At 68.2% G+C, this 24,761-nt stretch overlaps 1 protein-coding gene across 2 annotated transcripts; it reads left to right on the plus strand.

Moving 5' to 3' along the window:
- Positions 1-56: 56 nt before the first annotated feature.
- On the plus strand, positions 57-22,823 carry AKT1 (AKT serine/threonine kinase 1). 2 transcript variants are annotated; one of them, XM_068539560.1, is made up of 14 exons: positions 57-131; positions 2,833-2,971; positions 14,680-14,808; positions 17,369-17,480; positions 17,586-17,733; positions 18,042-18,173; positions 18,257-18,322; positions 19,448-19,516; positions 19,658-19,783; positions 19,897-20,025; positions 20,132-20,346; positions 20,643-20,730; positions 21,493-21,595; positions 21,840-22,823. In XM_068539560.1, the coding sequence occupies exons 2-14, from the start codon at positions 2,926-2,928 to the stop codon at positions 21,917-21,919; spliced, it is 1,443 nt and encodes a 480-aa protein (XP_068395661.1). In that variant the 5' UTR covers positions 57-131; positions 2,833-2,925; the 3' UTR covers positions 21,920-22,823. The 2 variants fall into 2 exon arrangements, with proteins under 2 accessions (XP_068395661.1, XP_068395667.1); XM_068539566.1 differs by having other exon boundaries at positions 20,231-20,346.
- Positions 22,824-24,761: the final 1,938 nt, after the last annotated feature.

A 24,761-nucleotide genomic window follows, 5' to 3' on the forward strand; every position in this document is an offset into this window, starting at 1 on the left:
AGGCCCGCCCGAGCAGCGCCCGCCGCGGCCTCCAGCCCGGCCCCGGCCGGCCGGCCCGCGGGGATGCGGAGCGGCGGGCGCCGGAGGCCGCGGCCCGGCTAGGCCCGCGCTCGCGCCGGACGCGGCGCCCGGTGAGTCCCCGCCCGCCCGCCGCCCGCCGCCCGCCGCCGGGGCCCGGATTTCCTCCCTGCGGCCCGGCCGCTTTGTTCGCGGCCGCCGGGGCCGGGGCCGGGGCCGGGGCCAGGGCCGCGCGCGGCTGGAATGGAGGAGCGGGAGCAGGAAGTGGCCGAGCGCGGCCTGGGCGGGGAGGGCGCGGGCCGCGCCGGCGCTGGGGGTGCGTGCCTCTGGCCCCGGCCTCCCGCATGACCTTGGGGAAGCGGCTCCGCCGGGCGAGGCCCGGGCCGGAGCGGAGGGGTGCGGCCGCGCGCGGGGGGCCGGGGCACCGTTGCGGCCGGGGGCTGCCCGCGCGCCCGGCCAGGGGGGCCCCGGCGTACAGTAGGTGCTCAGGGGGCCGAGGAAAAGGCTCGCCCCGGCCCTCGTTGAAGTTTGTGGGTGGGCCCTTGGAAGGGACCTCATTTTCCCATAGACAAAAAGTTGTCCGTGGTGGCTGGGTGCCCAGGCCCTCCCACAAAGGACTACAGCCCTCCTGGGCCCTGAGACTTGTTCCTGAGCTGGGTGGCTTCTGGAGGTGCCGGCCACCCATCCCAGAGGCCCGGGGCAGCTGGTGAGCTTGGTGGGTGGGATTGGTTCCCGAGTATTGTCGTGGTAGACAGAGTTGGGGCCCTGGGCCTGTGCTCTGTGGCCAGAGGGCCCCCCACATTCACTCCTGGCCCCCTCCCACCTTGCTCAGGCCACCCCTAACTGCTGTGAGCTCTGGTCCAGGTGAAGGGTGGGGTACACTTGTGGGGCTGGGTTCCCTGCCCCCCAGCTGAGCATCCAGTTCATAAACCAGTGTTTTGGACGCAGGGGGAGGGGGCCCTTCAGAGCACAAATTATTATTATTTTTTTTAAGGTTGTGACTTAAGTAATAATAGCAGTAATTCACCTTTGTGGGGAAGTCACTCACAGGACAGAAGCAGCGGGAAGCAGACGTCCTATCCGTGCTGCCCACGCTGTGCCCAGAGGCAGCCCTGGCCCTGGCTTGGTGTGTGTGTTTCTGTGCACATGCACACCACCCTGTGTATGTGCAGATATATTTTTACACACGGGGCCATCGGCAGCTGTCTGACTCTGTCAGCACCAGGCCCTGCTCAGGCCCCAGTGGGGGTAGGGGCACATCCAGAGGTCTTTGAGTCCAGCCCTCTGCCTCCAGGCCACGCCTACTCAAGTGTCACCAGAGCCCCCTGTGCCTGCCAGGTGGGGCTCAGAGCCCTGTCCTTGGTGGTACCTCCTCCAGTCTTACTTGCCATCCCTGCCTGTGGGCTTGCTGAGTGTGTTGGGCAAGGAGCGTCTGCCCTGTCCCAGACCCAAGGCAGTGAGTGGGTCTTCCTGTCCTTCCAAATTTAGCCCAAGACAGTCAGTGCAAAGCGGCCTTCTCTGGGTGCTTAGCCCATGCCTCAGGAGGCCAGCAAGGTGGGCTGTGGGAGAGTGTCTAGGTGGCTATAGGAAGACCCACGTTGGTGGTACTCAGGGTCTCTGTCCGGCCTGGGTGTCCCCGCGAGGAGTCTTTCCTGGCCTGCCCTCCTGAGTGCCCAACTGGAAGGGTAGCAGAGGACTGCTCATGGGGAGAGTGCTCTTTCCCAGGATGCCCAGAACTGGTGATGTGAGAATGGGGTTTTGAGGGATGCCTAGGAGTTCATCCAGCAGGGGAGCAATGGGGTGGGCCACACAGGATCAATGGCCAAAGTGTCTGCTCAAGAGAAGGCTGCTGGTGGGCCTCCAAAGGGCGGGTGCCAGTGCCTCTGAGTTTGCACAGTCCCCCCCCCCCCCCCCCGCCATTTGTTGCCTCCTGAAAGCTGTAATTATGGGTCTGTAACCACCCTGGACTGCGTGCTCCTTACAGACAGGACTCGTCTGAACCTCTCTTTGTCCCCAGTGCCCAGCGCTGAGCCTGGCAAAACCAGAGATGCCTGGTACCTATTGGCCGAATGAATGAACCAGATTCAGACCGGCGGGGGCGCTGTGGTTTAGGAGGGGTTTGGCGTTTCTCTGGAATGGGTGTGTGTAGGGGGTTTTCATGTCACCCTGGAGGGCTCCGGGCTCTCATTTGCACCAGTCGCCTGCACTCCTGGCCCTGCCTTCTTCGCGTTTGAATTTCTCTCCTTTCCCAGTCTGGGGCAGGGAAGAGGAGCTCTGGGTTCTGCCTGGGAACCCCAGCCTCTGGGCAGGAACACCATGGACAGGGAGAACTGGGCACCCTCACCAGGGGATTGGGGAGGCTGAGTGGTGTGGGCTGAAGCAGTCAGAGGGGCTGCCTGGAAGAGGTGGCCTCCGCTGGGCCGGCAGGTTAGGGAGGCTGGGATATACCAGGAGGGCCTTTTGGGGGCAGGAGTGATTTGTACAAAGGTCAGGGGAGGTGGGAATGGGTCAGTAAGGGGGGCAGTGAGCTCTGAGGGCTTGGGGGTCCAGGAGGGGTGGTGGCAGGGGCTTGAAGCCCAGGGGGAGGGGAGGCCTGGGCCCAGGGAGCAGTGTGAGTGACTTTGTACCAGGTGCCGTGGCGGGAAGGCAGAGCGGGGGCCAGCGGGGGCTCTGGATGCTAAGAGGGGACAGGTCGCGTGGGAAGGCACACCCGGGCTGAGACCCCAGGCGCTACGGGCCTCCTGGGCTCACCGCGGGGTCCGAGGAGTGTCCCCAAGCCCAACACAGCCTCACACTTCCCTCTGCTTCTTCCAGAGGCTGTTGACAGCCCGCTGGGCTCTGGGAGGACCCTGCTAGAGGCGTGTGAGCGAGGTCGGGGCCACGCAGGCCCGTGGGAGCCCCGGCACCATGAACGACGTGGCCATCGTGAAGGAGGGCTGGCTGCACAAACGAGGTCAGTGCCCGCGGGGCCGGCCGGGGGTGAGGGTCCCAAGTGGGCCTGCGGCTCCTCAGTGGTCAGGGGCGGCCTGGGCCGTGGCTGCCAGGCGAGTGAGGCCTCCCTGGGCTCCTGGACCCTCCTGGACCGGCCCGGGTGTGCTTTGGGGCCCAATGTCCCCATGGCCTGGAGGGCATGGCCTCGCGGGACCTCCCGGGTGGGGACGTGTGCCCTGGGCCGGCGTGCAGCCCGTGGAGTGGCTGCCTGGCTGGGGCCGTGGGCGGGAAGAGCCACCCGCTTTCCTGGAAGGCAGTGAGGACACTGGGGCCGGTCCAAGGCCTGGCGCACTAGCGGCCCGGGGCGCTGCCCGAGGGCTCCTGAGGGCAGGGCAGGGCTGCCTGGCCTGGCCCGGTGCCGGCCTCGGGCCTGGCTGTAGGCGGGAGGGGGCTCCGTGCCACCCAGTGGCCCGGCTCGGGGCGGGTTTATGCTGGAGCTGCCGAGCTGGCTGGCCTGGAGCCCCCTCAGCCTCCCCTCTGCTCACTCACGTGGCCCTGTGCCCAGGGAGGGGCTCGGTGAGGAGCTGGTGGGAGGGGAGCTTGGGCCTGGGCCCCTCACCTTCCGGCCCTGCCTGCCCCACTGCCCTCTGTTGCTTAGCGGCCGGTGGTGGGGGGCTGGACAGGCCTCCTGTCCAGGTGCCTGGGTAAGTCACTCCCTCCTGCTCCAGGGCGGGGATTGGCCAGTCACCACCTGCTCCCCCAGCTTGCTCTTCCTCCAGACCCGTTCCTCCCAAAGCTCTGGCGATCCCACGCTAGCTAGCCACTAGCCACGCCACTCTTCATGCACGCCCTCTGGTGAGGGTGTCCCTGTCCCCACCGCGGGATCCCACAGGCTGTTGGGAGGGGGAACCTCAGACACAGGTGGAGCTCACAGGGAGGCACGGCAAAAGTGGGTGTCACGAGACTGGGTTTTGTGGGATGCATAGGAGCCTCCCAGCAGAGCAGTCTGGGAAGCTGCAGGAGCTGCGGTGGGCAGCACAGGAGTGATGGAGATGAGACCTCAAGGGGCTGCAGAGGGCACGAAGCAGGGGATCAAGGATGTGGTCAGCTGTGTGTTTTTAGAGCTCACTTAGGCGGCTGCAGGGAGAACAGTGCACTGGGCCTCAAGACGGAGGTGAGGCGGCCGCAGGGGCCTGTGGTCCGTGGCGAGCCCCTCCAAGGTTTCCTGCACCCACCGGCCTTCTGGATCCCCTCCCCCAATGTTTACCCCTTCCTGACCCCCAGGAGTACCACTTCTTGTGCCTGGAGCCTCCCACCCCCGCTCCCCATCAGGTCCTACTCTGTCTGCCTCACCTCATAGCCCTCTTCGGTGTCAAGGATGCCCTCTCTGACCCTGGTCCCCGCCCTCCCCTCTGTGCCTGGTGGCAGCACAAGAACACACGGGGACCGGTACCTCTTAATCCTTGGCAAATGTTTGTTAACTGACTGTTCGATTAAGGACTGACCTAGGAGATGCCTAGGCCTCAGGGCTGCCAGGGCTCCTGTCCCAGTTATTGGGGCATCCACTGGCCAGCCAGGCTCGGGTGGGAGTGCCCCTCTCATGCTGGGTGAATTTTAGAGTGCCACTCAGGGTGTGCGCGCTGGGGGCACGGGGTGTCGGGCCCAGCGGGGCATCCAGGGAGCTGGGTTTTGACCTGATTCGGCTGCCCCATCACTGTGTCCTTCTCCAAGGGCAAGTCTGTTGACTCCTTGGGCCTTGGTTTCCCCATGGGTACAGTGGGCGCGGTGGTGGGCAAGGGCCTGGTGGGGTAGGCCCTGGGGCAGAGTGCAGCCAGACTCAGGCCGGGACAGAGGGTCCTATGCGCCCACGTGCCTCTGCTCCTTTCTCCAGCCCACGTGCCAACCCAGGCAGCGTGTGGGGCGGCGACGTGGCCCAGGCCCTCTTGTAGCCCGGGAGGGGTCGTGCCAGGTCCCACCTCCACTGCCTGCCCTCGAGGCCCCCCCCCCCCGCCCTCTGCTCCCCGTTCCCAGTGACCCCGTGGGAACCTCTGTGTGTCGTGGGCTCATCCCACTGCCCCCACTGCTGTCTTGTTCTCTCCGTCCTTTTGTCCGTCTCTCGGTCCGTCTTTTACGGATCTGTTCTTGCCCACAAACGTGGGCTCTTCCTGTGTGCTGGACTTTGGGGTGACTGGGTGAAAGGAGCAGGGGTCATGTGGCCGAGGGTGGGAATGGGTGGGTTTGGGTTAGGTGTTGGGGGATCGAGGAGGACCCTGATTTGGGGCTGGAGGTACGCGGCGGTGCTGTTTCCCGCGACTGGGGCGGTGGGGGCTCGCGTACCTTTCCTGGGTGGGGATAGCGTCCTGGCCTTGGTCGCGGGCGGGCGGACGTGCAGGCCGAGCCCCGCGTCACGGGCAGGAGGGTGGGCGGTTGGAAGATGCTGTGTGTGTGCGCTCCGCTCCCAGAGCCCCTCCCTCACCTGCAGCGTCACGCCCACCCCCCGGCCCTGCCCCCGCCTCTCAGGACTGGCTGGAAGAGGGAGCCAGGCCTCCTGTGGGGTGGCTCTGGGTAGAGTTGGGGGTCCCTGGGCTGGGAGCGGGCGGAGGGCTCCTGCAGCACTGGCGTGAGGTGCCACCGCCTCCCTGCCCCCTCCCCCCGCTGGGGGTCTGATCCCTAGTGGGGTTGGGGGAGCTCCGACTGTCCTCCAGCTCCTCGCAGACCCCTGAGGCCCCCCACGCTGCTGCTTCTTGTTACGTAGGTTGGGGGGCTGCTGTGGGATGAGGGCCTGCATTGCCCACCGTGCTGTGTCTGCCCCGCGTCCAGCCCAGGGCCTGCACGTGAGGGGCGAAGGGACCTCTGGAGCTGAGTGGGTGTTGAGAGTTGACCCAACGGCCCGTTGGCCAGGGTCAGGGCAGGACAGACCCCCGGCCCCCAGCTCCTTCTCCCGCCCCTCAGGGACATGGGCTCCCATCTTTGGGGAGGGCCTGGGGCTGCGGCCCTGGTGTCCTGATGCGTGTGCTCTGGGCCAGAGCAGCCGAGGGGGCAGAGGAGAGCCCGGCCTGGCGGCTGACGCCACAGCTCAAGTCCCAGCCCTGTGCTGCCCTGCGGCACCCAGGCAGGCCCTCTGGGCCTCGGTGTCCCCGGCTGTCCCCAGGAGAGTGGGGTCCAGCTGCTCAAGGCTCAGAAGGTGGTGAGGAGGAGGGCTGAGTCGGGTGGGGCCGCAGGGACCGTGCGCAGATGTCCTGCGAGACGGGTGGACGTCCCGAGCTATGGGTGGGTGTCCCCAGGGGTGGGCAGACTTCCTGAGTAAAGCGGGATGTTCTGAGTGACAGGCAGGCATCCCGAGTGATGGGCAGACACCCCAAGCTACGGGTGGACAGCCCGAGTGGTGGGCAGCTGCCGCTCAGCTCCAGCCGCTGGTGCTCGGGGCCGGTGGGCTCGGTGTGGCTCAGAAAGTCACCTTTCCGAAGGTTTGGTCTGTTATGTGCGCTCTCCTGATTTTTGAAGGTTGACAGTTAAAAACCTTGTCCTTCAGGATGCAGGTCTGGCTGGACTTGGCCTGCGGCCTCCAGTTTTGTCTTTAGGCTGTGTGCGGTGTGCAAGGCCACGGGCCTGAGTCCGTGCAGCTGCTTTGGGACGTGTCCCCAGGGCCCCGTCGTCCCTGCCCACTTGCCCTGGTGCCCGCCGGGCTGTGCACCGCCTCGGCTGCGGCCCAGCCCCGCGGAGAGCTGCTCCAGCAGAGCCCCACCCGCGGGTCCCGCTCTCGGAGCCCATGGAGTGGGCAGGGTCTGTGGGCATCCTCCTGTGTGTCTCCAGCCCACGGACGGGCCAGCTGGGCCACGTGGACCGGGAGGAGGGAGGAGGGCAGCGAGGTGCTGGCCACGGGGTGAAGGAAGGGGCTGAGGGTCTGGGTGGGGCACCGGCCTCGGGCACCCCTGGGCTCACGTGGGCCGGCTGCTGGCCTGGCCAGGAGGGTCCCGAAGGCCAGCCACCGCGCCGCAGCCCGGCAAGCGGGGGCTGAGGGGCGGGGTGGAGGAGAGCTGGCCTGTGGGCACGGGGTCCCCCGTCCAGGACCCTGCCTGGATGTGGCCCCAAGTGAGGTGTGCCCGGTGCGTGCACACGTGGGAGGCTAGCGCCTGTACGTCGGCTTAACTCCCCCCACCCCAGGAGCGGCGGGCCTGGCGGCGTCGTGTGCTCACGGGGCTCGGTGGGGCTGGTCCCTGGCACGTCTCAGGCCTGGCTGTGGCCGCCCCTCCCCCCACACCCACGCAGCCCATTTCTGGCCCAGACCCTCCCCCGGTTCCGGGCCCTTGCCACGCCGCTGCGCCGGTCCCAGGCGTCCTGGTGGGGGGCGGGCTTCTGGACTGTGGTGGCTCCCCCCCCCCCTCGGTCCTGGCCAGGTCCTGCTTCCGGCTGCGGCCCTGGGCTTTACCTGCCCCCTCAGGTGGCTCTAAGCTGGGGAGACGGCAGTCCCACCTGCTGACACAGACTCCCACCCATCCCCAGTCCTGGGCTTCCCATGGGGCGGGGCCGTGGGGGTGCAGCCCGGCTCCCCTCTAGAGGGGGCGACGGCTCTGCTGAGCGGACAGCAGGTGCCGAGGCCTGCAGGGGCCTGTTGAACCCACTTCTGAGCACACCTGCCTGGGGGCCCGTTGGGGTGAATCATCTGTGTGCACGGCCCGGGCCGCTCTGCCTGGGCAAGGGGCTCACGGGACCGTCAGGGGAGGCAGGCTGCTCCCTTCGCCCCGTGCCCCAGGCTGGAGGGTGGGGCTGTCCTGGGCCCTCCTCCCCCCGCACCTCAGCGTCCCTGGCTCAGGCGAGGGATGCCCAGGTCCCCTCCAGGTCTCGCCGCAGCGGCCGTGGCTTTGGTTCCGGGGGTCCCCTTGGTCCACTGAGGCAGGTGCGTGCAGGCGGCCGGCCCAAGGGAGGGAGCAGGTGCTGGGGCCTCTGCTCCGAAGGACGGTGCCAGGGAGGGGGGCCGTTCCTGGCGGGGTGCCACTGAGCCCGTGGGCGGTGGCACGAGGCTGAGGCCGAGGCCTGCCGGCCTGTGTGGGACCAAGTTTCCTGTTTTGTGAGCCGGTTGAGTTTTCCCTTCAAAACAAACAACGAAAGAGGAAGCTTGGGCGTCCTTGCGCTGGGGGATGAGGGGTCACCGCTGCCCCGGGCCTGAGGGGCCCTGAGCGGGCCGTGCTCCTGTCCGCTTCCTGGTTCTGTGGTGGCGAGCAGGGGGCCTCTACCGGCAGCCCAGCCGCCCCGGGGAGCTGAGTGTGCGCCCCGTACGTGGAGGGGAGGGGGCCCTCAGGAGGGGCCTGGGCCGGGTCGCGTCAGGCCAGTTCCTAGAAGTGCCGTGGGAGGGTGGGGGCGGGGGCGGGGGCGGGGGCGCGGCTGGCATCCCCTCTGATGGGGCGCACCGGGCCAGGCTCGCTGCCAGCGCCCTCCCCACGGGCCCTCCCGAAACTGGAGCCGGCGGCCGCCTGCCGCCTGCCGCCTCTGCACCTGTAGCGGTGGGTGCCCCGGGCCCCCGCCCACTCGCCCCCACGGGTAGGCCCCCAGCCCGGACCTGGCCCCCCGCAGCTTGCGCTCCCTCGGCCACGCCCCCCCGGCCACGCCCCTGCTGCCTTTCTTCCTGCGTCACGCGCGTGGCTCCTTTACCGTCCGAGATAACACTCGTGTTTCAGGAATGTTGGCATTGATGGGGGGGTTCTCTGGTGCCTCTTCTGCCACCCCTGGGGGCCTTGGGGCAGGGTCCCCAGGGCACTGGGTTTGGGCTCACAGATCCCTGAGCAGGCCCAGGACCACAGACCCCCGGCCCCTAGCCTCCCCCCCGCTGGTTCCGCCGGCCCAGAGGCGTCAGCCGGTTGTCCCTGGCAGGGGTGGGGGCCCCATGCTGGCGCTCCACCCCGGGCTGGGGGGCGGGGTACGCTGCGAGCTGGAGTTTGGGGGCTGTGATGAGCTCGGTCGGGGCTGGGGCCAGGGTGGGTGTGGCCGGGAACATGAGGTGACAGGGCTGGCAGCTGGGAGGATGCAGCCTGCCGCCATGTCACCATGTCCCCACCACGTCCCCAGCCAGGCCTTGCTGTCCTCACGGCTGTCGCACCACGACGTGGCTCCTAGTTAGGGAACAATAAATAAGAGCTGGGCGGCTGGGAGGTGGAAGGCCCTTTCTCTGGAGGGTCCCCCTGACCTGTCCCTCATTCCCTTGCCCCCTCCCCTGTGTAGGTGGTGCTTTTTCCTGGGGGAGGGGGGGTTGGTGCTTGGAGCCCCTCGCCCCCCGGAGGGCCCTGGCTCACAGAGGCTGGGGGTCACCTAGATGCCAGGGTCTTGCTCTGCCTCCTCTGAGTGTCTGCAGGGAGGGGGTCTGGGCAGGGCCGGTGCCCACGGGGCGCTCCTTTCCTGCAGCTGTGTCTGCAGGGAGGGCTCTGCTGCCACCCCACCTGCTCTCCCGGGAGCCCGTGCTGCTGTCTGTTCACTCCCACCCCCTCCCTCTCCTTGCCTCCGCCCTGCCCGGGGGAGCCCCGGCACCTCCCTTGGTTTCGTTGGGTCCGTCCTGGGCTCTTAGCGCAGGAGTGAGAGGCGTGTCCCTAGGGAAACATTCTGGAAACCTAGAACTTAAGTGCCGTGTGGCTTTGGGCAGACGCTGCCTGAGGGCCTGGGCCAGGACCGGTGGAGGCAAGAATCCCCTCTGCCAGGGCCTGTGACCCAAGGGGCCAGCAGATGGGGGGAAGCTGGTGGACTGACAGGCCTGGGGGCTGCCTGCTCCACCCCCCAGGCCTACCTGCCCTGGAAAATGTAGGCCCCAGATACCCCTGCAGGCAGAGATATGGCTATGGCTGCCCTGAACCCTGGACCCAGCCCAGCTCTTCCCAAGCAGCCCCCCTGAACCCTGCAGTAGTGAGGCCAGGTGCACATCAGGCGGAGAGCGCGGGGGAGGCGGGTGGCGGGGCGGGCTGGGGTCAGGGGTGGCCCCTTTTTCTGGCCTGTGCAGCAGGTGATGTGTGGTGCCCAAAGAGGAGGGTTTCTGGAGAAGATGGCCAAGTGGGTGGGACGTCCAGGCCCAGGTGATGTGCAGGCAGCTGCAGCGAGGGGGGCTGTCGGTCGTAGCTGGCGAGAGGCCCGAAAGCCGGCACCGTCCTGGGGCAGCAGGAAGGGGCAGGGAGACCCCAGAGCTGTCTGCTGCACCTTGACGGTGGGGGGCGGGGGCACAGCGCTGCTCCCTGACTGCGTCCCTCCCTCCCACCCCGCCTCCCCACGTTCCTCTTGAGTCTGTGTGCATTGGGCTCAGGCCTTGGGCCCCTGCCTGCTTGATGGCAGAACCAACGACCTGCGAAGAGTTCTCGGTTTGTGTCAAGGAGTGAGCCCCGCCTGGGCAGCCGGACCTGGGACTCTGGCCACCATCTGCCTCTCTGTGACCTTGAGAGCCCTCTCTCTTGGGCGTCAGTTTCCCCCGGGAGCGACTGGTCATAATGATCCCACCTTCTCGGCCTGCCAGGCAGCCTGGGGACGGCCCAGCCGGGCTCGGGGGGCTGTGTCGGGGGAACACCCGTCCTCCACATGTCGCCTCCCCTGCTGGGCCGGGAGTGGCCCTCTCTCCTCTCCTCTTGTCCACACTGGCCGTTCGTGCCCCCGTGAGGACCCCGAGAGCGCTGCCCTCGGAAAGGCGTCCCCAGGAGCAAGGAGAAGGCGGCGTGGCTTGCCCGACAGACCCGGGCTCCGCCTGAGCGCGGCGTGCCCCCTCCCTGGCACCTGTTCTCGGGCTTTCACTGACTGTCCGTGGCCTGGTGTCCTGCCGGTGGGACAGGGACACGGGGACGTGGGGACATGAGATGAGCCAGGCCCGCGCCCGCCCTGCTTTGCTCGCGGCGCCGGAGGGGGTGATGGCGTGAGGCAGCTGTCCATGAACGATGGATGTGGCGGTGGCGGGGGACCGCGTGGTGGCCGCCGTCAGCTGGCACCCGCTCCCCCGGCCTGCTGGGGCTCGCTTCGCTGTGGAGAAATAGCTCAGCGCCGCCTGGCGCCCTGCCAGCCGCCGCCTGCCACCGCTGCGGCAAAGCGTTTATCCAGCAGTTTCCCCGGGAGCTGGGGACTCAGACCGTTCACGAGCTCAGGGCGTGGCAGCCGGCGGCCTGCGCTTGGGGGCTTGGAGGGGCAGAGGTGCCTGGCAGGGGAGGACTCGCGGGTGGCAGGCCTGGGGTGTGGGGAGCCTGCGCGCTGCGCCCCTGGGCCCCCCAGCGGCTCGGGTCCTGGCCTCCGGGTCTCCTGCCGGGGGTGCCGTGACCCACAGCACGGCCTGGGACCCGGGCTGGGAGGTGTAGAGGCACAGGCCGTCAGGCGGCACCCGGCCTGTCCCCGATCCTGGCTGTGTGGCCCCATCAGCGTGATTTGGGCTGTGGGAGACGAGTGATGTTGGCGAGGAATCCCCCTTCCTCGGGGCCCTGCAGCCCCTTCCTGGGAGTGAGCTGGGATGGTGGAAGGGCCCTCCTGGTGGACGACACACGGGGACGCCGAGGGGCCGGGGCTGGGGGCTGGGGGTCCCAGGGGGGCAGGAGGAGGAGGGAAGCCCTGCCCTGGGCACAGGAGCCTGGCTGACCTGGGCGCCCCCCAACGCCCACCCCACCCAGGGCAGTTGCCTCCTCATCTGGAGCCTGGGAAGCAGGTGGGCGGGCCTGGGCATTCGGGGTTCAGGGGGTGTGCGTCCCCTTCGCTGGTGGCCGGGTGGGGCCCCAGTGTCTGGGAGGGGTGGGTGTGGTGCCGTAGGGCCCCTCCCACGCCCTGGCCCAGGGCTGGGCTTCTGAGAGAGCCCCCCACCTCGGGCGGGCTGAGGATGGACCCTCCAGGTGGGGGTGGGCACCAGACCACGCGTGCCTCCAAGTGCCCGGCCCCAGCTCCGGTCTCCCGGCCGGGGTGCTGTCCTGCCCTGCGCGGAGGGGAGCTGGGCCAGCTGTGATGTGGGGCTCCAGGGCCCCAGTCTGAAGCGTCCGCTCAGGTGGGATGGGGTGGGTGGGAGCCCTTCTGGAGTCCTGGGCTGGGCTTGGGCGGGAGTGGCAGGGACGAGGGGACCCGATCTGGGTCCAGGTCCAGGCCGGTCCTTGCTGACCCCTGGTGTGGCCGCTGCTGGGAGGCCACCCGGTGGTGGGCGGGCATCTGGCCCCAGAGACCAGGGGACCCCCCCCGCCCCCCCCCCCCGTTTAGGGAGTGGCATCCGAAGAGCAGACTTGGGCTTTCTCGTCTGTTCCCAGCATGGGCCGTGTGTGTCTGTGCTGCCTTATCCCCCTCGCTGGCCCACAGGTGTTACAGCCGAGAGGACAGAGCACAGCCGTGGCCAGGCACAGGGTGGCCACCTCCTCCCCTCGCCCCTCCTGTGTCACCCCCGTCCCTGGGCCTGGGCCGGCTGCCTACCGGCGTCCTGTCCGTGCTGAACTCGTTCAGATGCAGGCCGCGGCCCCCAAGTGACCGCCTGGCTGGACGTCTGCAGGCAGGAGTGTCCCAGAGGCTGAAGAAAGGGGTCTGTGGGTCTCAGAGCCTTGGCCCTGGCCTCCCCGGCCCGTCCCCCCGGCCCCGCCCAGCGTTCCTGCTCCTCCTCCGGGGGTCTGGATGCCGGCTGCTGAGGGCCAGGGGCCGCCTGTCGCCTCCACCCGTGTGTTGCCCGGCTCCTGTCGCCTGGCCCTGCTTCAGTGCCCTGGGTCTGGGGGCTGGCGGGGGGCCCAGCCGGCCTGTGGCCCATCCCCCCAGACCCCTCCCCACGGGCTCAACAGCGTTGGGTGCTTGCCCCTCCGCCTCTTTCTGGCCAGTGCCGCTCCCGCCACCCACCCCCAGTTCTGGATCCCAGAGCCTTCCCAGCCCTGGGGGTGGGCTTGTGGGGTGAAAGCTGGAGGGCAGGTGCAGGGTCACGTGGCTGGGGGCGGGTCCCCCTCCCAGGGCCTCAGCCACAGTGGGGTCCGAGGCCCAGGCTGGTGTGCGCGGGTCCTGCCGAGCGCGGACGCCTCTGCGGGCACACACGTGCCGACTGCCCGCATGGGGTGCGGCGCTGGGGGGCCGCCGTGCTGGGCACGGTGGGGGCCGGCAGCGGTTGGTGAATCAAGATGGATTTTCGGGGCTGCACGGGTGAGGCGCTCATCACTCTCCCCGCGCACTTAGCGTCCCGGGGAGCGGCAGCTGGCGGGATGGGAGGCGCTCCATCAGGGCCGACAGCTCCAGACTGGAGCGCAGGCGGGTGGGAGCGAGCGGCGGGTGCCGGGGTGGAGCGGGCTGGGCCGTGTTCAGCCCCCGGAGCCAGCTCTGCTCCACCCTGCGCCGGGGCGGGGGAGGAAGGGGCGCCGGGGAGGCTGGGTGGGACCGGTGGCTGGGGTGGGGGGGGGGAGGCGGTCCCCGGGCCCGGGAGGGGAGGCAGCATCCAAGGGTGGCCTCACCACCTTCCCAGCCCACGTCCCCAGGGGTCTGGGGGGCTCGGAACTGGGTGGAGGCCCCGCTAAGTGCTGTCGGGGTGAGGGCAGGTTACCGGCCGACTGCCGTGTCCTCCCTGGGCCAGTGGTGTCTGGGCTCCCTGGGGAAGGAAGGGAGTGGCTGGAGGCCCTGACTGCCCAGCCTCCCCCGGAGGCCCTGGGTCGTGCCGGGTGAGGGCTGGGCGGTGGGGCGGGGGAGACCGAGGTGCAGGGCTCTGGGCCTTTGCCCGCCCTCCAGGTGGCTGTGTGCGGGGCTCAGCTCGTAGGGAAGGTCCGGCCCCCTCCCCTCCTGCTGCCCCGTGGCCCTCTGCTGAAGCGGGCGCCTAATTAGTAAGTTCTTCTGTGTTGTTCAAACTCCTTGCTCGGCAAAATGTAAATGAAACGTTTTTTCTGGGTGTCAGTATGAAAAATGGCAGTCGCTGGAACGTCACAGAGGACATCTGCTCTGATTCTTGAGTGTGAGCGCCTGTTTATGGCTGATGCTGCAGAACTTCAGGGAAAACTTTCCTGGGGACCTGGGTGACCCATGGGTGGGATGCGGGGGCCCAGGACGGCAGGTCCCAGCCCGAGGACCACCCAGCCGCCTTCTGGGTCTGGCTTCACAACAGTGCTCAGGGCCCCTGCACAGTGAGTGTTGTCACACGGGCAGAGGGGGCTCTGTCCCGAGTGCCCACCCTGGGGACGTGCTGCAGGTGGGCTCGTGTCTGCCGGGCAAGCCCCCATGAGTCGCACTCTGAGTGTGAGATGCTGGCCCCCTCGCCGCTGGATGCTAGGCTCCATCCTCTCGGCGGGGGCCAGCTGTGGTGGGCAGCCCAGTCGCCACGGTCACCACAGTAGCTGCCGCGTCCACCACCTGGCGGCACCCAGGGTGGGTGGGGTGTCCTCTTGGCCCTGAAGCCCCTGGCGGGTGGCTGTAGCTGGTGCCCGTGCTCTGGTTGGAGACCCGCTGGTTTGGCACCACCTCCTCCAGGAAGGCCCTCTGGATCGGGCCGGCCTCCCGTCAGTTGTACCCCTTCCCCCAGGTCCAGGTGCTGACCTGGCCCCCTTTCCAGCACAGGTTCAGGGTTGGCACTTCATCAGAGGTGGCGCTTTCACACAGTGAAGCCTGTCTTCCCACCCACCCTCTGCCTGCCCCAGGGGAATCAGGGTCAGGGCCCGGAGTTGGGGCATCCTGGGCGCATCTGTCCCGGCACAACCAGCTGTGACTTACCCCGGGGAGCGGGGTGCGTAGGGGGCCGGGAGCGTGGTCCGGCGGCCGCAGCCCCTCAGTGCCTGTCTGCCCGCGTGTCCTCAGGTGAGTACATCAAAACCTGGCGGCCCCGGTACTTCCTCTTGAAGAATGACGGCACCTTCATCGGCTACAAGGAGCGGCCGCAGGACGTGGAGCAGCGTGAGTCGCCCCTGAACAACTTCTCCGTGGCGCGTAAGTGTGCCGGCGGCCGCCCCGGGTCGGGATGAGGGCGCCGGGCCGGTGGGCGGGGCGGAGAGAGCCCTCTGGGCCCAGCGCCCCCACGTGGGGTCCCCCTGGCCTCTGTGTCTGGGGCCAGCAGCCCTCCGGGGACCAGGCTGGGCCCGCGGCTCTGCGTCACCTCGGGGACCGGTTAGTGGTCGGCTCCGGCTGCCAGGGATCTCCGAGCCGAGCCCGAGGTTGTTCCGGGCGGACCTCTGGAGGCCGGAGGGCCTGGCCTGGGGCAGCCGGCCGACCTGGGCCCCTCCTCCAGCGGGGGCCAGACGAGCCCACCAGGGCCTCTTTCCCCAAAGCCCCTGGGCAGAGGCAGGAAGAGAGTGCGGGGGTGGGGGCCACCCAGCTTCCCGGGGCCTCCGTCGCCCCAGCACGAGTGCCCACCACAGGTTTTCAGAGGCCCCAGTCCCCCGTGGCAGTGCGTTTGTTCCCACCCTCAGCTGGGGTGCCAGGTGGGTGGGTGCAGCACTGCTGGCCTGGGGCGTCTCAGGAGGCTGAACAAACTGGCACTTTTTCTAAACCAAGTGCTACTGTGGTCTCGTTACGTATCTGCAGGGGGACGGCAGGTGTGACCCTACCCACGGTGGGGGGCACCCAGGCATGGGGACGGGTGGGTGGGTGGGATGCTGGGCCGGGCGGGCCTTCTAGCCTGGTCCCTGTTCCCGGTGCTCTGCCCGGGCTGGCCCGGGACACGGGCCTGGTGGGTGGGTGAGTGATGGGCTCCTTGACCAGCACACCCCGGGGTCCGCCTGGGCTGCTGTCTGGGGTGCAGAGCTCCCGGCTCCACGCCAGCCTCCTTCATTCATGCGCCGCCCTCCGGCTGGCTCTGTCCTCCCTGCCCTGGGAGCTTGGGGTCCTCCAGCGGCCCCCCTGCTGCCAGACCACAGGTTCTGGTCCAGGGTCTCAGGAGGGGGCATAGCACAGGTGGCCCATCCTCGGCTGACGGGGAAGGATTCCCAGCCTCCGCGCCTGCAGATATTCCGAGGTGGGGGCCGTCCTGGTACCTTGACTGTCCTGCCCACCCCCCAGTGTGCCTGGCCCCGTGCTACAGGGCTTCCCATGGGAGGAGCAGAGGCCCTGCGCCACAAGGGAGGCTCCTTTGGGGGTGCTTTACCAGGGCCTGGTTCCTGTGAGCCCTGAATCCCCTCCCAGGCTCCTCAAGTCTCAGCAAAGCAGCAGGTAGAACAGGGGCCTGGGGGTGAGGGGAGGCCAAGGAGGCAGACCCCCGTCCCCGCAGCCTCGTGGCCACGTGGGAGCCTCACTGCAGTGTGTCTGGGCTCCCCGCAGGGCCTCCTGGGTCAGGCTGGGGGCTTACGGGCTTGGGAAGGATGCTCGGCCAGGGGGACGCTGCCTTGCTGGGGGGCTGAGGCCCCTCGGGAGTGTTCCCCAGGCTGAATGCAGGGGAGCACGGCGGGGGGGGGGGCTCTCAGGAGGCGCATGGGAGGTGGGCACCTCCCAGAGGGGCTCCCTGAGCAGTGGGTGGGACTGGGGCCCTGACCCGGGCATTAGGCCAGCAGGGGCTCCGGGCGCAGGAGCAGAGGCGTGCGGGAGGGGCAAGCGGCTGTGCAGGGGCCTCTGCACCACGGGCTCTTCCTTGGGGATAGGTTCCAGGGTGGGGGGATGAGAAGTCAGGCCCTGGGTGGGTGTCAGGCGCCTGAGCCCTGGGGGCTCCTGGTGGTCTCCGATGGGCTGAGCGAGTGGGAGGGGGCATGTGGGGACCCAGAAGGCTGGCCGCACAGGTTTTCCTCTCTCCCCTGCCCCGTGTAGACACAGGCCGCCCTCCGCATAAGGCTGGGCCCCCAGCCCCTTCCTGGCCCCGCGGCCTGGCAGACCATTCCTCGCTCCCTTGAGCTCGGCTGAGCCCGGCCGGGGCCCCTCGCGGTTGCCAGGGCCTAGACGCTGGAATGTCGGAGACCCCTGCGCTGGCCCCGCGGCCCCCTCCCGCCTCATACAGGCTGGGCTGGCATCCAGCCCCTCTCCGGGCCTGGGGCACCACGGTTCCTCGGCTGCAGGTGTGCGTGCTCCAGGTGTGCATGTGCCTGTTTTCACTCCCGTGTGCACCTGGGGGCGTGGGCAGCAGTGCGGGGAGGGTGCAGCCCGAGTGGCCTCTGGGGCGGACAGGCAGCTTCTCCACAGGGTGAGCCGCTACCCCCCTCCGTTCTGGGACTGGCGCTTCGCCGAGAGGGGGCAGGCGGAGCGCTGGGCATCGTGAGGCTGGGCCAGTGGTGGGACGTTCCTGCTCGGGGTGGGAGGGGGCGAGCTGCTCTCCCAATCCCCTCACCCTCCGGCCGGTTGAGGGCCGTGTCCTGGCTGGCAGGGGGGCTCGGAGACTAAGGAAGGACCACGGAGGGCTGACCGGCCCCCAGACACCTCCTCGGGCGCAGCTGAGCTCTGAGCGGGGTCCCAGCTGGAGTGGGGGTCCCGGCCCCCTTTTACAGGGCGGGAGACCGAGGCTTGGGGAGGGCTGGGCTGTGGCGGGTGGGCCGGGGCGCGGTGCAGACGGATGCTCGCCTGCCCCCAGAATGCCAGCTGATGAAGACGGAGCGGCCGCGGCCCAACACCTTCATCATCCGCTGCCTGCAGTGGACCACGGTCATCGAGCGCACGTTCCATGTAGAGACCCCTGAGGAGCGGTATGAGCTGGAGACGAGTCCCGGTGCCCCAAGCCCGGGGACCTCGGAGCGGGAGGCCCCAGGCCTGTGTGGGGCTGGGGCCTCACCCGACTGACTGCCCTGCAGGGAGGAGTGGACAACTGCCATCCAGACGGTGGCCGACGGGCTCAAGAGGCAGGAGGAGGAGATGATGGACTTCCGGTCAGGCTCGCCCGGCGAGAACTCAGGGGCCGAGGAGATGGAGGTGGCGCTGGCCAAGCCCAAGCACCGCGTGGTGAGGCCCGGCCCTGCCCTCGGGGCCCTGCAGTCGTGGGTCCCCGCCCCGCCCAGCTCCCGCACAGGAGTGAGGGAGGGCCGCCAGGTTCGTCCCCCCGAACCCCAGGGCTCCAAGTCGGGGCGCACAGCCCCGTGATCTGCCACGAGCCCTGGACCCCCCGGACCCCTCAGGCCCCACCTGTGCTCGGCCCCGAGGCTGGCCGCGGCGGCCCTGGCGGCCCCGGCCTCTGGCACCCCTCACCACCGTTGGGCCTCCAGCAGTCACCATGCTGCCTCCTGACCCTGGTGCCTGCCCGCTGCCCTCAGACCATGAATGAGTTTGAGTACCTGAAGCTGCTGGGCAAAGGCACCTTCGGGAAGGTGATCCTGGTGAAGGAGAAGGCCACGGGCCGCTACTATGCCATGAAGATCCTGAAGAAGGAGGTCATTGTGGCCAAGGTAGGGGCTAGGGCCGGGGCTGGGGGCTTGGGGGCCGGGCCGGGCGGGGCGGGGCGGGCGGCTCAGTGGGCCCTGTTTTCTAGGACGAGGTGGCCCACACGCTCACGGAGAACCGCGTCCTCCAGAACTCCCGGCACCCCTTCCTGACGGTGAGTCCCCTCTGGACCCCGGGGGGATAGCTCGGGCGCCAGGTGCTGGGGTCGCGCAGTCACTCGCACCAACCCGTCCTCCCCTGAGGATCTGGCGGGCTCAGAGCCCCGTGGATGGCGGGCGGGCCTCCAGGAGGGGCGGGTGGAGGTGCCTGGTGTGGGGTCGCCGGTGCACAGAGAGGGCAGGAGGCCCTGCCTTCCCTCTGGCCCGCTGAGACCCTGGGAGGCCACACTCCCCGTGCCCACCCTTCTGCACGGTTTTCCACTGCTTCCCCTTTGAGGCTCACTCCGGGAGGTCCCTGTCCTGGGGGAACCTGGGCCAGGAGGGGTGTATGGAAAACCCCTAGCCGTTTGGAGCAACAAGGAAGTGCCTGGAATTAGTCTGCCAGGCCCAGCCAGCTCCGCCCCCAGAAGGTCAGCAGTCAGGCGGACGGGGCTCAGGACTCAGGCCTTGGGCGACCCGGGGCCGGCCTCCGAGGTCTTGTGCCCGGGACCACCGTGGGCCTGTCCCCTCCGCTCAGCACAGGTGTCCTCGCTCCAGGGGATGGCCTGATCCAAAGCAGGGGCAGAGCAGAGGAGTGGGCAGACTTGGGGCGATTTTTTTCCTGAGACGTTTTCTTACGAGAAACGTCGGACTCCAAGAGCAGATGTCGTGTTTGTTCGTCCAAACGTGACTCGTTATCGTGGCTTTGCCTCATCTGCTTCATTTTGCCCTTTTCCCCTCTGTCTGGCTGGAGGATTGTGAGGAAAAGGCCAGGCCTTGTCGTGCCCTCCACCCTCCGGTGGGTCCCTGTACGGGACGCTAACGTCGCATTCCGCAGAGATTCCCTGGTCGGTGCAGCAGGCCTGGCGGTGGGGGAGCCGAGCGCCGGGGAGGGTCTCCCATCCGTGTTTCTGTGAGCGAGCCGGTCATCAGCGGGCCTTTCTTTTAAAGCGAGGCCGCCTGTGGTTTGAGGTGTGAGGGCAGCGGGGCCGGCCCTGCAGGGGAGCCTCCTCACGGTCACTGGACCTGCAGCTGCCCGTCCTCGGGCGCAGCCGGTGGGGCAGTGGGGTATCCCTCGCCCTGAACGGGGCGAAGCTCCTGCCCAGCTTGAGGGCCGGGTTCCAGCTCTGCTTCCCTCGCAGGCCCTGAAGTACTCCTTCCAGACCCATGACCGCCTGTGCTTTGTCATGGAGTACGCCAACGGAGGCGAGGTAGGGCCCGGTCCCGGGGGCGGCCCTCCCTGAGCCTCGGGCGTCTGGGTGGCTGTCCTCCCCGCTCCCAGCCTGGTTAGGGCCTCCGCCCCGTGACCCTGGCCCGGGTCGCCGGCCCCGCTCAGGCTCCCCGTCCCGCAGCTCTTCTTCCACCTGTCCCGGGAGCGGGTGTTCCCCGAGGACCGGGCCCGGTTCTACGGCGCCGAGATCGTGTCCGCCCTGGACTACCTGCACTCGGAGAAGAACGTGGTGTACCGGGACCTCAAGGTGGGTGGGGCCGGGGATCAGGGGCGGGGCTGGGAGGCGGGGCGGGGAGGTGGCAGGGCAGGGCTGGGAGGCGGGACGGGGAGGCGGGCTGACCCGGGGGCCGCCTCCTGCAGCTGGAGAACCTCATGCTGGACAAGGACGGGCACATCAAGATCACCGACTTCGGGCTGTGCAAGGAGGGCATCAAGGATGGCGCCACCATGAAGACCTTCTGCGGGACGCCCGAGTACCTGGCCCCCGAGGTGCGCGCCTGCCGCGCCCCGAGTCCCCGTGTCCCCCACTCCCCCCTCCCGACCCCCGAGTCCCCCCGTCTCAGGTGCCCTCTGAGCCCGTGCCCTGCAACCCCAGGTGCTGGAAGACAATGACTACGGCCGGGCGGTGGACTGGTGGGGGCTGGGCGTGGTCATGTACGAGATGATGTGCGGCCGCCTGCCCTTCTACAACCAGGACCACGAGAAGCTCTTCGAGCTCATCCTCATGGAGGAGATCCGCTTCCCACGCACGCTCAGCCCTGAGGCCAAGTCCCTGCTCTCAGGGCTGCTCAAGAAGGACCCCAAGCAGCGGTGAGCCCTGCCCTGGGCTGCCCCCCAGCCACCTGTCCCCTGAAACCCCCAGGGAATGACCGTGCTGGTGGCCGTGTGTGATGTCCTCGGCCTGGGCTGCCCCGGGCAGAGGGCCTCCTCACACCTGCTCAGGAAGACCCGGCCCTGCCGGCAGCTCCTGCCCACCCAGCACGCTGCACCTGCCGCGGCTGCCTGGGCTGCTGCCTGGCGGCCGACCGCAGCCTGTGGGAGGAGGGGTCCGAACCGTGGGCCCAGCAGGTGGCGACCCCGTCACTGTGGCCTCCGTCTCCCCGCAGGCTCGGTGGGGGCTCCGAGGACGCCAAGGAGATCATGCAGCACCGCTTCTTCGCCAGCATCTTGTGGCAGGATGTGTATGAGAAGAAGGTGCGTGGGGCCTGTGCACACCCGTCCCCCCGCACACGCCCGCTCACACCCTCCTGCTCACCCACATGCCTGCTTACACGCCCCACACACACACGTGAGGAGGCCTCCGAGCGAGGCAGCTGCTTCCTGCACGTGTGCCTCTGCCCTTTGCCCTCTGAGGGACCTGGGAGCCCCAGGCCCTGGCCCATGCTGGTGGGGTGGCCAGCAGGCTCAGGAAGGTTGTCCCTAGGCTTGCTGGGTGCCTGTCCCCAAGCATGCTTCCACCCCGTTTCCAGCCCACCCCTCCCCTGCAGGCCACGCATGGCCGGCTGGGCCTTTGTCCCTGTGAGACAGGGCTCTCCAACCCTGCTCCGCTCCAGCCAGGGTCCTGCCGCCTCCTGGGCCTGCCCTCCAAGGGCTCTAGTCCCAGCCCCGACCCAGGACCCCCGCTGCTAGTTGCTGCTAGGTCCCAGGCAGCCCTGCCCCCGGGCCAGGGGTCGGGGGAGTGGGGGGTCCTTTCTCCCGCCAGCCTGTCCCTCTGCAGTTGCCCTCGCATCCTGCGTCGTGGTGAGTCCTCTCTGAGGCCTGACGCTGCCGGGCCACTCTGCCATCCGGGGGCCGCAAGTGAGGCCGGTGGCCCCACAGGTGGATCCCTGAAGGGCGAGGCCCCAGAGGGGACGTGGGCAGAGGAAGGCCTGGCCCCAGCCTTGGCTCCTGGGTGGGGAGTTGGGTCCAGGTCCAGGTGTGCAGGGCGAGGCCTGTAACCCAGCCCCCTTCCTGCAGCTCAACCCGCCCTTCAAGCCTCAGGTCACGTCCGAGACGGACACCAGGTATTTTGATGAGGAGTTCACAGCCCAGATGATCACCATCACGCCGCCCGACCAAGGTGAGGGGTGGGCCTCCCTGCCGACCCCTTCCTCCTCTCCAGGCAACAGAACTCCATGCTCAGCATTTCACTGGGAAGGCTCCCTCAAGGGTGGCCATCAGGGCGGGAGGGCCGCGGCCCCCCGGCCCCGGGATCGTGGGAGGGGGGCTCGCCGAGGCTGGATGTGGAGTCTGGGAGGCGAGCCCTCGGGGCCGGCCTCGCTTTCCCTGGTGCCCGGGAGCTGAGCCGCCCCTCCCGCCCGCAGATGACAGCATGGAGGGCGTGGACAGCGAACGGAGGCCTCACTTCCCCCAGTTCTCCTACTCGGCCAGCGGCACGGCCTGAGGGGCCCGCCGGCCGCGCTTGGGACGCCACCGTGGGCAGCCGCGTGCTCCGGACGAGGGCTTGGAAGGATCGGGAGGAAGCCTCGCACGGATGACCTGTATTTAATGTTTCTTATTTCTGGATGCGTTTGGGCGGAACCATGCCGTCCTCCAACACGGATGGGAAGACGCCTCGTGCTGTGGGCAGGGCTGCCCGCCTTGGGGGCGGTGTCCCCCTGGCCAGCCAGGTCGGGAGGAAGACATCCTGCGGTTTTTCTTAATTTATTCATCCAGTTCTCCAGACGTGGCCTCGGCCTTCGGAACGATTAGATTCACGTAGGAAAACGTTGAGGACTTCTGCAGCCAAGTGCAATCGGGCCCGGGTGGGCCCTGCCCGCGGCCCCTCCGTCCCTCTCGCCGGCTGTCCCTGGCTGCCTCCGTCTCGGCCCGGCCCGGGGGCCCCAGAAGCCACTTGGCCATGGTGTGCTGGCCCGGCCCCCCCTCGCTTGGGGTGGGGCACGCAGCAGCCCCAGCGCTGAGGCTGGAGGAGGGTGGCCCCTGCAATGGGGCTGGGCCGGGGCTCACCGGCGAGATAGAAGAGCCAGGTGACATCTGTTGCCGTGTATCATGCTGTTCACGTGCATTCTGGGGTTTCTAATCTCAGGAGAGAACCCTCCCTCCGCCCCCTTCCCCACTGGGACCGTCTCACCCGATGGCTCCCCTTGGTAGCACCTGTCCTTATAGAAGCTTCACTCTCCTGCCGTCGCCCTGGCCCCACCTGACGCCCTTGGGAGGGGCCATCGCTGCACCCTCCATGTCTCCCAGCCGGACGCTGCGCTGCACCGAGGCGTTTTTTATACTCAACTTTAGTATTTTTACTATTACGAGACTTTCCCTCCAAATTCTTCAATAAAAATTGCTTTTCAGCTCGGTGGCTTGTTTTGCTGGGTGGCAGGTGAAGGAGCGTGTGGCCCACTCGAGGGGAGCATCCTCTCCTTCCTGCCCGGAGGCCCCAGGGATGACCTTTGAGGGACGATGTCCCCCCGCCCCGCTCCGGCGGGACTCACTGCGGGGGGGATGCCCTGGCCGTCCCTGTCTCCACCTGGCTTCACCCCAGCCCCACGCCCCGAGGAGGCCACCCAGACTGCACAGCCGTCTGCCTACCAGCTCTGTCCGTGCGATGCCGCCGACCCTGACCACCAGGAGGGACCAGCCACCCTGCAGGGCCCAGAGCTGGCCAAGGCCGAGACTCGGGTCACTGCCAGGCCCTGGGCCCTGAGGAGGCCCGAGAGAGCGGCCTGCCGGGGGTCACACCGCAAGCCTGGGGCAGCCGGGAGTGGGTCCGGGGCGCCCGAGCAGCCCAGCGGGACGTGCCGTGGGCGCCACCTGGTGGGCGCGGAGAGGAGCCGGCGGCTCTCCTCTCTCACTCGGCCTCAACCCCGCAGGCGTGGCCGGGACAGGCCTGGACATTCCGTTCAGAGGGACTGGCGCCTGGGCCCGGGGGAGGGGGCAGAAGCAGCCTGCTTCTCCAGGCTCCGGGGCCGGCGACCCTGACAAGACGTTCCTCGGGGCGGGGTGGCGGCCCCTCCTGCTGGAAGGGGCGCCTGCGCCGAGCCTGGGGTGGGCGGGGTCAGTCCGGGCCTGCGGGTGCCTCTCTGGGCGGTGCCTGATTGCTCAGTTTGGATAGGCTCTGAACTATTTCACTCCCACAGCTTTTTTGGAAACCACAGACACACCAAATGTTACCTGCTAAATGATGCTTTGGATCCAGATTTCAGATACATAAACACGTCCTTCAAATTGGAAGCCTGTGCACTGCTGGTGGGAATGTAAAATGGCACAGCCTCTGGAAAACAGTATGGAAGTTCCTCAAAAAAATAAAAATAGAACTACCATGTGACCCAGCAATTCCACTCCTGGGTACACATGCATACCCCAGGGAGCTGAAGGCAGGGTCTTGAAGAGGTGTGTATTTTCACACATAAAAAAAGGGAAAAAAATGTATATTGTAGACACCAGAACCTACAGCAGTATCTTTCCATTATCCTCGAACTTCGAGCAAATGGTACCCCAAAGTGGCAGATGTGGTGTGGAAAACCGGGAGGTGCCTCTAAAGCTGGAGCTGGGGCATCGGGGGTGTTGGGGGGCGGCGGCCAGCTGGCCAGGTAGAGGGGCACGAGCTGCTCTTTCTCGTGGGACCTCCTTGGGTGATGCTTGGGGGATGGGGGGATGGTTGGGGGATAACTGGGGGGTGGGGGGGATGGTCTTAGGGACATTCCTTGGCCTGGGACAGGTTTCAAGGTCATGGGCATGGACACGAGCACAAACTTACCCTGATGGCGTGTCCCATCCGGGTGGGTGGGGCCAAGAGGGAATGAGCCGAGGCCGGAGCCCCCAGAGCCTCTCGGCCTTCCCGGAGGTGGGGCTGCGCAGGCGCCTCCTGCAGCAGCATCGGGGCGGAGCGGTAGGGGTGCAGGGAGACGGGCACTTCGGGGAGGAAACTCCTGGGCGCTATCCCGTCCTGGCCGCAGGGCCAGAGCAGAGCCGGAGGGGCCTGGTGAACAGCGGCCTGGGGCAGCGAGGACCAGCAGGGTGGAGGTCCCACGGCCTGGCATGCACGGGGGCCGGAACGCCCTCCCATGTCCCACCCAGCCCTTCCAAGCAGCAGGCCGGGCCTCGGGAGGGACACAGCAAGACAGGAACAGAAGTGCCTTTAGCACCCGTAGTGCCCATGTTTCAGCAGGCATGGCTGGGTGCTGCAGACGAGGCCCTGGGGGCTGCGGGTAGGTCAGCAGCTCCCAGCAAGGAGCCAGCCAGGCTGGGGTGTCGGGACAGCACAGGGGCGGGGTCTGCCCCCCAGTAAA

The sequence above is a fragment of the Eschrichtius robustus genome, chromosome 1 (assembly GCF_028021215.1).
Source record: "Eschrichtius robustus isolate mEscRob2 chromosome 1, mEscRob2.pri, whole genome shotgun sequence".
In the NCBI taxonomy this organism is placed as follows: Eukaryota; Metazoa; Chordata; class Mammalia; order Artiodactyla; family Eschrichtiidae; genus Eschrichtius; species Eschrichtius robustus.